This window comes from Clarias gariepinus, chromosome 8 (assembly GCF_024256425.1).
Source record: "Clarias gariepinus isolate MV-2021 ecotype Netherlands chromosome 8, CGAR_prim_01v2, whole genome shotgun sequence".
Classification (NCBI taxonomy): domain Eukaryota; kingdom Metazoa; phylum Chordata; class Actinopteri; order Siluriformes; family Clariidae; genus Clarias; species Clarias gariepinus.
The window spans coordinates 2,818,598-2,831,114 of record NC_071107.1 but is presented as its reverse complement, the minus strand read 5'-3'; the positions used below and the strand labels follow the sequence as shown (position 1 = coordinate 2,831,114).

At 41.4% G+C, this 12,517-nt stretch overlaps 1 protein-coding gene across 2 annotated transcripts in view; it reads left to right on the top strand.

Annotated features, from left to right (window-relative positions):
• Positions 1-12,517, top strand: part of znf827 (zinc finger protein 827) — a 106,786-nt gene that overhangs the window by 88,839 nt on the left and 5,430 nt on the right. The window contains exons 12-14 of one of the 2 annotated variants that reach the window (XM_053501834.1): positions 6,720-6,917; positions 7,423-7,600; positions 12,396-12,446. In XM_053501834.1, the coding sequence (XP_053357809.1) occupies positions 6,720-6,917; positions 7,423-7,600; positions 12,396-12,444 (425 nt within the window). In that variant the 3' untranslated portion in view covers positions 12,445-12,446. The remainder of the gene's footprint in view (positions 1-6,719; positions 6,918-7,422; positions 7,601-12,395; positions 12,447-12,517) is intronic. The other variant, XM_053501833.1, reaches the window with a different exon arrangement.

The following is a 12,517-nucleotide window of genomic DNA, read 5'->3' as shown; positions in this document are numbered from 1 at the left end:
GAACAATAAAATAGTCATCGTGGTTGGTTTGAAGGTATGTGAAGTGGGAGATCAGCGTGAACAGCACCAGATCTGTGTGGTTACTGAAAGAGGGAATGTGAGCTCTCCATGGTAATGACAAATGAGCATGGAAAAGGAGCGAGCTTGAGGAAGTATATAATAAATTGTGTAGTGTTGAGAGGGGAATCTCCTAAGACAAGTCGCTTTGCGATGCTAGTTAGTTATATTTCTCTTGCCTCTTCAATGAAGCTGAAAATTAGACACTAGTCACTTACAACAATACTACAATAATTGTAGTACAGGTGTCTCAGAAGTAGTGGAGCAGTCACATGATCCCAAAATCTGTTTAACCGACAACCAATCTTTACCAAACAATGTAAAAAGGGTTTTTTTTTGCAGATGGAACAGTGAATCAAATCAGGTTTGAAAGCAAAACATGGGACTGGACCGCTATTTAAAATTTCAACAACAACACCGAAATCTGTGTATGCGTGGAGGACTTGCCGATCTTATCCTCTAAACTGCACAGCCATAGCTGATAATGTAGGAAGGCAGACAAGAGGGTTGTTCTTGACATTTTCTCCAAAATATCAATATTAGGCACAGTGTGAAGGTCAACTCCTTCCTCATACTCCTTGTGTTTCTTGGCAAATCACAAAACACTTGTTGTATTGGAGTTTGTACACGGCCCTGTCCGAAAAGTCACACACTAAGATATCATGTGACGACCTTTGATTTTGATAACAGAGCACAACATGGTGGTCAGTCCAAGTGTAAAAATTATTCCTCACGCTTCCAGAACCACTGTTTCAGAACCTGTCCTGAAATATGACCGTGCCATCAGAAAAAAAACTCATTCAGTACATTCAGGTCAGCAGCTGACTTTATTTTATTGTCACATATTGTTACTGCGTCTACTGTAGACCTGAGCAACTGAAGCAACCCCAGATTATAGCACTGTCTCCAGAGGCTTGTACAGTGGACACTATGCATTATGAGAGCATCGCTTCAAGCGCTTCCCTTCTTACCTTGACACGCTCTGAATTCGACTCAATCTGGACTCAACAGACCCCATTACAATTTTCCATCACTCCAAAGTCTAGTGTTTATGCTCCTTAGCAAATGTGAGTGTTTTTAAAGACTCACTAACAAGTGGTTTTCTTATGGACGCAAAGCCGTGCATGTGGGAATGCTTTTATTTTTACTTTTCACAGTTCTGATTTTAACTGATGATTTTTTATTTATCATGTAACTTCACCACTTTTTTAAGTGACACATTTCTTTCACAAAGTTGATGGTTTAGCACTATCCTTTATAATTCGTTTTAATAATGTGATGAAGGGTTCTTAACTCAGTTCTAATAATTTTTAAATCGCCTTAGTTGTTTTCTTTGCTTGATGCAGTCCAATAATTTGAACGCTTTGAAATTTAGACATGTTTTTGTCTAGGGAATGTCGATACACATGTGCACGTAGGAATGGAAGAATATTTTCAATGTGAAAGCTGACCAGCTGGTGAGTTTGGGGGCAATCATACTCAGGAACAGTGCAAAACAATCAGTACCTAAGTTGAAGCAGAAAAAAATCAAATGTTTCTCATTTCATTATTTAAAAAAATAGATACAATTGAAAATCAAGACCTCCAGGGTCCAGGTACGATTCCCGACCTGGTTCGATTCCTGTCTCTGTGTACATGGAGTTTGCATGTTCTCTCCGTGCTTGGTGGGTTTCCTCCGGGTACTCCAGTTTCCTCCACAGTCCAAAGACATTTGTCTAATTGCCTAAATGTTCCTAAAGTGCCCATGATGTGTGATTGTGTGCATGTGTGTGCCCTGCATTAGATTGGCACCCTGTGCAGGGTGTACCCCGCCTCGCACCCTAAGTCTCCTGGTATAGGCTCCAGGCTCCCTGCAACCCGGAATACAGGATAAAGCAGTATAGGCGAAGAGTGAGTGAGGGAGAGTGGAAATCAAGATAATTACCATTAATAATAATAATAATAATAATAATACATTTTATTTGTAACACACTTTTCATTCATTAAATCTCAAAGTGCTAACATCAGGGGGGAAAAAAACACAATTAAAATAAAACCACATCAACAATTGTAAGCTTTCTTGAATAAAAAAGTCTTCAAGTTAGCTTTAAATGAATCAAGGCTCTGAGTGGCTCTCAGATGGACAGGAAGGCGATTCCAGAGCTGTGGTGCAACTGAGCAGAAGGCTCGGTCCCCCATGGTACAGAGTCTGGTAAAAGGGACTTTGAGGAGCACACTTCCAGATGACCTAAGGGTGCGGTTAGAACACTGTACAGAGATCAGTTCTTGCAGATAAGATGGTGCCTGACCAGAGAGACATTTATGCGTTAACATCAAGATTTTATATTCAACACGGGATGAGACAGGAAGCCAGTGTAGTGATTGGAGAATGGGAGTGATGTGCTCAAATTTCCTGGTTTTCGTTAGGATTATAGCGGCACTATTTTGGATGTATTGTAATTTTTTAATGTCCTTGACAGGGATCCCAACAAAGAGTCCATTAAAGTAATCCAACCTTGATGATATGAAGGCATGAACAAGTTTTTCTGCATCTGGGAGTGTTAAAAGGGGGCCGAGTTTGGAGATATTTCGTAGATGGTAAACTGATGTTTTACATAGGTGTTTTATATGTTCACTGAAAGTCAGCTGTGGATCAAACCGAACCCCCAGGTTAGTGACTGTGGAGGACAAAGTGATAACCTGACCATCAAAAGTAAACTGAGATATGGGGAAAGAAAGGATCTGATGAGGGGTTCCAACAAGAATTGCCTCAGTTTTATTGCTGTTCAACTGTAGAAAGTTATTGTTCATCCATGCCTTTATCTCCTCAAGGCATGCAGTAAGGTTCGAAAGGGCTTCAGATGGGCTTGGAGCAGTTTTAATATAAAGCTGCGTGTCGTCAGCATAGCAATGAAAAGACAGTCCATGTCTGCTGATAATGCACCCAAGAGGTAACATATAGATGGTAAAAAGAATGGGGCCAAGAACCGACCCCTGTGGAACACCACATGTGACATTAAGCAGCCTGGACTTACATCCTCCCAACATGACACATTCAGATCTGTCAGACAGGTAAGACTGGAACCACTGCAATGTAGTTTTCGACAGACCAATAGTGTAATGGAGACGATCCAGGAGAATATTATGATTCACTGTATCGAAGGCTGCTGACAAATCAAGAATACTACTTCTTTCTGGAAACCAATGAAGAAGACCAACAGTATTTGGGGAAACGCAATGATTAAGACCAGGGGTTGTCAACTTGAATGCCGCAATCTCAAAATACCCAGGGAGTATCTCAGCACCTGAAAGTAATTCTAACACAACTGATGAAAAATTGGGGTGATGGGGAAACATTTACATTTGGCAGACACTCTAATCCAGAGCGACTTACATCTTTATCTCATTATACATCTGAGCAGTTGAGGGCCTTGCTCAAGGGCCCAACAGTGGCAACTTGGTGGTTGTGGGGTTTGAACCTGGGATCTTCCGAACCGTAGTCCATTGCCTTATCCACTGAGCTATGAAACAAGTTGTTCATCACTTTTATCAATCCATATAATCCAAAACATCTTTTCCAACTGTTGTTGACACTGCATCACTGCGCAGCATGACTCACTTGAAGGAGCACGCTATCAGACTTCCACATATATGAACCTATAGATGCCTATGATTGGTTGGTGTCATTGTGATTGACAAGGAACAGAGTAACACCACCCAGAGATCATGGCCAATTTTGCTCTCTTGACATGGATTGTTAAGAAGAATCTAGACAGAAAGCTTAAAAATGATCAGTGCTGATGTCTCATCTAGTCAGCATTTGTGTCAGGAGTCAAAAGTAAGAATGTCAACCATGACTATGAAACAAAACAGCCACTTTAAATAAATGCCTTTTCATAATTGTGAAACTGTGCGATAATGGTTAAGGATAGAAACCTAAATGTGGTCAATATTCAGTCATGTTAGTTATTTATCTGGACTTCTATAAGCAGGAAATTTAATGTTGCTTGACCTTCACTTATATTAGTTGAATACCCCTGCTTCTGTAGACCCTCATTGTGTGTGTAAATGCAATTTACTGACTGCTCTGAAATCTTAAGAAAGTTCTGCTAACCTTGTGGTATTGTAGCTCATTTAATTTTGAAATTATGTTTTAAAAAATTGCAATACTTTGCGAAATGTAATTTCTATACTTGTGAATATTTTCACTTGATGATTTATGTGTTATGAAGTCATTGCTCTTTCAACAAAAAAATCTGTCGGGCTAAGTCAAACCAGAACTTGTGATGAAGTTTCTCACGACTGAAGGTGTAAAAGCAATTGAAATTTACAGAAAACTTCAAGCACAGTACAGTGATGAGACTCCAGTGATGAGAACGGTGCAGACAGTTTAAAGAAGGCCGTACATCCTTAAATGACGAGGTGGCTCAGAGCATACTGCAGTCCTTGCCATGAACATTCAGCGAATGGAACTCCTGATCCTTGAAAATCGACAGACAACTTTTCACCCAACCTGTAAAAAAGACGCATGTCTATGGGAACTGTACACACAATCATTCACCAACACCACGTGGACGTTACAGGAATTCGTCTGGGAGTTATTGCCACGACCCCCGTTAAGACCTGACCTCGCCCCCTTTTTTGGGCCATTGAAGGAGTTCTGGGGCCAGCGTTTCAGTTGTGAAGTAGGGATGACCCCTGCATACTGAGAAAACCAGGAACATGAACAAACAAGTCTTTATTTCAGGTTGTATTAAATACGCTCCACAGGTATATCTATTTGCTTTGAAAATTGTCATTAGACATGGCTGGACTTTAGATTAATTCCCTGGAATATAGATTCAATAATAAGAGATTGAGGAATCTCTGAGATATTCTGGGATACTGGAAGCACATGCATCGGCCATTTGTGTCCTCTAGCAAACACACAGCACACAGTGTAATGAACAGCCAGTACACAGCGCTTTGTTAACCTTCCACAGACTTTTCCGTCCAAATCTGAAGGTCGATAGTGTTTTGAACAAAAGAGGCGGTGGGTTTATCGCCAAGGTACGCTGGCCTGCTGTTAAGAGAGTTTATGACTGAGGGTGGCCCAGTCTTGTGTGTGTGTGAGTGAGTGTGTATTTATCTAGAAGACCTGGCGTTATCAGACACTGGAGGTTGAGAAATCAATAGCCTGGACGGTCCCCATACAGCCACCCACAGCTAGAGCTCCCACTTTCTCACACCCGCTGCTGGCATTTAGAGTGTGCCAGAGTGGCCGTGTCCACCGGGCAGGGTGACAGCGAAAGGCCAGCTCGATGTGTCAGGTGTAATTTAGACCTGTGCCAGGGACACTGCCTTTCACAGAATGGCTGACCTCTAATCAGTCTCTCCACTGCCTGAGATGCGTGTGTGTGTGTGCTGGAGTAAAGACAGATTTTCAGTGCATGCCTGTGTCTTCCTGCAGCAGGGCTTCGAGCCCACTTGATTGTTAATCCATCTCCATGTCATATAGCATGTCTGCTTCACTTTTACTAATAGAGGCCGCTGACTTTACTTACATTGGTGTGTTTTTTTAATCACATTGTTCAGCATCTTGCAACAAACGGAGGATTAAGAGTGGTCACCTACTTTGCTTAGCCTGACTGTCTGGATGGTAGTTTGGTATGCCAGACTTCCATTTTTCTTGGGCAGGCAGTATATGCAAGCTTGTGTAGAATCATGTCCATTCTGTTAGCTATGGAGCCCTAAGGGAGAGCCATGGCCTGCGTCGCTCCCTCCATCTTAGCTCTAGTGCCCGTGACCTGACCGCCCCCTCCCTCTAGCCCTCGCAGACTGAGGAAATCAATAAGGCTGCAGCCTTGATTGTTCTGCCTGCTTGCATACAGACAACAGGAGCTCAGGATCCCTGTTGACTTTATAATGCTGCAACAACCACTACACAATCAACATGAAACAGGAAAACAGCCTTTTATCTTAGAAAAGTCTCTCTACCTTTAAAAAAAAGATAGACCTTTATGAAGCATTGCAGTGCAGTTTGAGCCTACCACAGAGCTATCTGTTGGCTCTGATGTAATGACAACCACTTCAGTACTTAAAAATAGAACAAAAGATTAAACTTGTGGTGTATTGCCTTTACGCTAGTTTATCCTGAGACTAAATGCAGAAAGCATACAACGAACTACTGGAATCTATCATAATCTCACCAGAGACTGACCACTTGCAGCCAAGATGGGTTTCCTTCCCAAGCACGGTTCATGCATCTTCAAAACAGGTTACTCTCTTGTTAATCCCGAGACATGACACATGGTAATCTATTGACATTTGCCGGAAGAATATTTGCCATGAAACAGTAATAAATTTAAAATGTGCAATAAAGATACTAATCTAAAATATATTTTTTTCCAGTAAACATATCCAAAGATGCCAGATTTCCGAACACCTTTGATTTAAAACACATTAATACATACATTAAACAGGCTATACATTTTAGCTCTCACTGCTCCTTATGGGGGAAAAAACAATGATAATTAAATGCCTGAACAGGCATGTTGTACTACATAAACAGATGTACTGATCTTCATACCAAGCATGGGAATGCAGTAAAGCATCCTGCTACACCTTTTGCCAAATACAGAGCAAAGAAACGATAGTTTGGTGTGTGTGGATGACGTTCTGCTTCCTGTTTTTAACCTGGACAGGCCTAAATTCCAGGAGTCCTCTGAGTGAGAGCAAGAGCACGTCTTCATCCCTCTCAGCCCTCAGTGACTCCCTGAACAGCTCTGAAAGCGGAGACGTTACCCAAGGAAGCGAGGAACTCAAAAGTCTTTTGGCTCCACCCTCGTCCGCCAGCAGTCAATCGAGTTTGGCATCAGGAATGGAGGAGAAGTCAGAAAAAGGTGAGATATTCTTTACCGTTATTGCAGTGAATTATAACAATGATTTATGAAAAATGGCGACTGTCATATTAAAGCAAGCAAAGGGTTAGAAACCAAAGAGACATGCACACAAGAGAGCCAAAACCAGCACCATCATTTTGAGGGATAAAAAGTGTGACTTTACCGAGGGCCATAGACAAAATTTGTCTGACACTTGAAAAAGCATCTTGCAAGAAAAGCATTAAACGGCTCTTTTGTTCGACTAACACCATTCCAAAAATACCACCAAGGTATTAAAGGAGCATTCGTGCTGGATGTTTGTGAAGTAAATCACACTTACGAGAAGCCTACACGATAGTTGGAATATTAGGAAATGCTCCAAGGGAAACCTCCTTACAGTGTTGCGTTTGTACTTCTGTCTTCATGTCATCTGCAGGCTTCGGGTTTTGTTGCTTTGCATAAGTGTTTGGCAAATGCATCAGCATAAACATGTAAATGTGTCCTCTCTTCCTCCCCCTTCCTCAAGGCTTTGAATGTGTGTTCTGCAACTTTGTGTGTAAGACGCGGGCCATGTACGAGCGGCACCTGCAGATCCACCTGATCGCACGCATGTTTGAGTGCGATGTCTGCCACAAGTTCATGAAGACACCCGAGCAGCTCCTCGAGCACAAGAAGTGCCATACGGTCCCCGCTGGAGGGTTCAAGTAAGGAAAGCAAGTACAGCACGAGTTTCCTCTACCGCCTCACAAATCCCACTCCCTCCCTCAATCGCCCTACATAACCCTTGCCCATCTGCCCCCTTCTCACCCACAGCACAACCCCCCCACCCTCAAGTGAGATCCCCCTGGAGTGCTGCTTTTGGATCATGCTGACACATTAAAGAGAACAACCATAATTTCCCCAGAGTACATGAAAATGCAAATGTTCACCAATTAAAGTCAGTTTTAATATTTTATTAGAATGAGACAGCACCCATCTGTGACTCCTTCCCAGCAGGCTAACACACTTACTCCAGCTAAGCCCACTCCCCTAAAGCTTCTTTGACCACTCCCACTTTATCCCACACCCTCCCTAAGAAACCCAGGTCATTCCCACAGAAAACAGCCATTCCCACACATTTTTGGAGATGTGCTGACTAATGATACCTTGGTCCTACAAAGACTCCACTACTACATGCTTTTGCAAAGACTGATTACATATTTCTGTCAAACACTGATTTTCCACTACCACAGGAAATCTGACCTTTCCAATCCACTCCTGCTATTCGCACATTTTTTTTCTGAGAAGCTCTGACCAGATCCATGCAGTTATTCTGACCATGCCTACCCAATCTTGCAGAAGCCCTGCTTCCACTGGACTGCAGCTGCTGCAACTCTGACCACTTCTCCCCGACATTCTCAGTATGCCTACCTCTTTTTACAGAAATATTGACCATGTCTACCAACCCCTGTAGAAATCTTCACCAATCATGCACAATACTACGAACCCAACTGTACTTACTCACTTAAGCAGACACACTGGCCAATCTTGACTACTGCTAAGAAGCTCAGACCTACAGAAATTCTTGAACAGTCCTTTCCCCCTCCTTTAGAAACTCGAAATAGTTCCTGACACTCTTTCAGAAACACTGACCAATCCCTCTGCTCGTTTAGAAACTCTGACCAGTCCCTCCCTTTTTTTGAGAAACTGACCAATCTCTCCTGATCCTTTAGAAACCCTAACCGATCCCTCCTGTTTTTCTGGAAGTTCATTATCCTTCCCTTTATGAAGTCTGACCAATCCCTGCCTTTTCTTTAGGAAAATCTGACCAATCCCTCCCGCTCCTTTAGAAACCTTGTCCAATCCCTCCTTTAGAAACTGAATAATACCTTCTGCTTCTTTAGAAACTCTAAACAGTCCCTCTTGCACCTTCATAAACTTTGACCAATCCAGCAGTCTTTTTGGAAGTTCAGGGTAATCTTACCCATTCCTTAATAAACTTTGACCAACTCCTAATAATCCTCTGGAAGTTCAGGGTAGCCTCCCCCTTTCCTTCATAACCTTTGACCAATCTCTTCTGTTCTTGTAGAAAGTTTGACCAATCCCTTCTGTTCCTTTAGAAACTTTGACCAATACCTTCCACTTTTTTAGAGACTTTGACTAATCCCTCTCATTCCTTTAGAAACTCTAACTAATCTCCCTCCATCCTTTAGAAACTCTGACTAACCTTGACCAATACCACCTGCTTCTATGGATATTCAGGGTAATCTTACCAATTCTTTTAGAAACTCTGTCCAACTCTGCCAACTCCTTGAGTAAGAATCTCCACCCCTCCTGAAAAAAACTCTAACCAGTCTTACTTACTTGTCTAGACATTCTGACCAAATACAATGATTTTATAAACTCTGACCAGTCCTCCAGACACCTGTAGAAACTTTGATTAATCCCACTTTGAATGTTCTGACTAATCTTACCCCTTTCTTTAGAAACCCAGACCAATCGCACAAGCTCCAGAAGGAACTCTGACTAACTTATCAGCTCGTTTAAAAACTGTCCAATTCCACCCAGTCCAGAACTCTTGACTAATTTCATCCATTCATTTAGCAACTCTTTTGTCTGCTTCCACACTTAGCTAGAGCTATTTGTGTCTGTACCCTCTGTTTTTAAACCAACTTCTCCTTTAGTGCCCTAACTGGCCTGGTCTTGTCTGGTCTACTGCCTTACATCTAGTGTTTGACAGCAAGTATTTTGTTTATGAGCTGTTTTGGGGATATTTTTTTTAGCTGATTACCCCAATCTGTAGGTGGCAAACGTTTTGGAACGTTCTCTCATCAACTAATATTACGTGCATGTTAATTGGGCCTTGATCTTCAGATCACACTAGTGAAGGTTCAATGCAATCCCAGCATCAGTATGTTTGAATTTATGAAAGTTTCTCAAAATGCTATTAGACTAAAGATTCTTAAAAACATTTTGAAATATCTGACCCAATACAGCTCAACAGTTGTTGGCTGCTCTAAATGTTTTCATATAAATTATTATGGCAGGCATTGGTAGGCTTGTCACCTGCCACGTAGAAGCCCCAGGTTCGATTTCCGGTACTCCAACCCAGCCACTGGATTCATGGCATCCTTGGGGCAGGGTACAAGCCTGGATAGAATGGGAGGGTTGTGGTCAGAAAGGGCACCTAGCAAGGGAAAACCTGTGCCAAGTAGTATGTATGCAGATTGTATGGTCCACTCTGGCAACTCCTTCATCGGAGCAGACAAAAAACAACATAAGTATTACTATGCTAGTACCAATTTAACTAAACAACTAAGGTGAACATTAAAAAATGTGTTAAATAAGCCACACTTGTTTTGGTCTAAACAACTGATCCTACAGCAGTGTTTGAGGGCGAACTCTCCCCAAACCCTCATCTTTTCCACCCACCCCTCGCCGTCCCACCACCACAAAATGATACACAGATATAGGAAGTTCCTGAATGTGCCATGACAGCTATAATATAATAAAATGTAGAAGTCATTATTAATGTTAAGAAATGCAAAACAAAAGTAGTGATTTGTCTAAAGCACTTTCAGGAACAAGCCCATCTCTGCCATGCGACAGTAGCTCATTCCAGCAAGAAGTCTGGTTGTGCATGTGCAATATCTGAAGAAATCACGACAAGCTAGTCAGCGCCTCTCCATCTGTTAAACGAGCCCACTGCCAAGAGCATTAGACTCGAGTTCACACTGTTCTTTCCCAGCCTGTCCTAGTCGCCAGCACTTACACAAAACTAAACACATGCAGCACACTTCTCCCTAGCCACACTACAGTGCGTGAACACACACACACACATGCACACACACACACACACACACACACACACACACACACACACACACACACACACACACACACACAAACTGACCCCTTTGTGGTTCATTTGTGGATCATTTCTTTTTCTCCCCCCTGCAGAGTGTTCCAGTACATAGTCCAGTCTCTTTTTTGTGTATTTGTCTAGCTGTGTGACATACATAATTCATGTCTCAGAGTCTTGTGTGTATTTCAGATGCCATTGAATCATCATGTCACTCTTTATAGCTGTGTTTTCTCATGCTAGCCTGTATACTTTAGCCTGTATTTATAAGGCTAAGCATAATAGAATTAGAGAGATGCAACTCATCATTTGGCCTATTAGTCACGCATTATGGGCCATGCTCAGGAATACACAAAAACAGTAGCTTAACTTTGGCATTGACTTTTTCCCCTCACATCCAAAAGGTAAAATAAATAAATAAATAAATACCCAAACACACCACCTTCTATTTTAGTTATTACACATGTGACTAAGAGGTAGGAATGCAGGCATTATGCCTTTGTGATATGGTTATGAGAATACAGATCTAGATTCAAGTCAATGCCAAGAAGTTTGTCTATATAAAAAAAAATCTTTATGTACAAATGACACATTAAAAGTAATTTTAAAATGCAATTTTTCCACTTGCCCAATAGCCAAGACATGCTTCCAATGTTTACTTCTTTAGGTTTAAACTAGAGATAAATGGCTAAAAAACTTTCATCCAAATGCATATCACAGTGAAGCAAGGTAGCGGTAGCATCGTATTGAGGTTTTTTAATTCTTCACTGACTACTGCGCTCCTTACCTGGTCAAAGACTCAATGACATATATACTGTATGTAACATAAAACCAATCCCTAATTTATACATTTTTCAGACTTTTTAGATATGTGTTTAGATCCAGGTTAGTTCTTCACCAACTTCTGGAGATCACATCACACCATGTTTGCACAAATAGGTTTATTCTATACTAAAAATTTACTGAAATTATTAAGTTGTAACACTATAGAATATTTCGTCGAGTCAGTATTCATGCAGTTCATCATATATGTGGTGACTTCAGTCAGACTTGCCTATATGGTATATGATAAAATATGACCTACAGTATGACTGTAAACATGAAACTTTGTTTGCAGCCATCTTAAACACCTGCCTGTTCCTCTAAGTTCAGTTTGGTAATATAACCACCCCTGGAGTTCTAGGGATATTTGAAGTTTAAAAGCAAAATGGAAAAAAAAATTGAGCAAGTGTAAAATTATTTAACAACGTATTTATAGATATTCTTCCTATTTCCTTTCTATTATTTCATGACCTTATATTACTAGCTGCACTATCTTAGTTGTAATGCAAGCAATAAGGCAAACTGTAGACACGAAACATGTCTTGGCTGAGAAATGTAGTTGGGGTAAGAGGAAAATTGTGCCTTTTTTAAAACCAAACCACTAAGATGGTTTGGCACCAGAATGGAATGAAAACGGTAATAATTATGAGGCTCATTCAAACTGTGTCCATGAATTGAGAATGTTTGCTGAGTGGTAGTTGGGTGTGTCGCGCCTGCTCTGCTGCTGTGAGACTGATGAGAGAACAAGGTAGCGTTGAGGTTCAGTGTTGAGGTTCAGCGCTGAGGCAGAGAAGCGCTCTTCTTGGTGTGCTTTCTGAGGTCATTTTGTTCTGCAGGGTTTGTGAAGCGCTTTGGGGCCCTGAGCAGATGAAAGGTGCTATTTAAATGTAAGTGCTCCTCATTTATTCATTTAACCTCCGTCTGACCCCCAAACTGTCACTTTAAAACACATATCTGT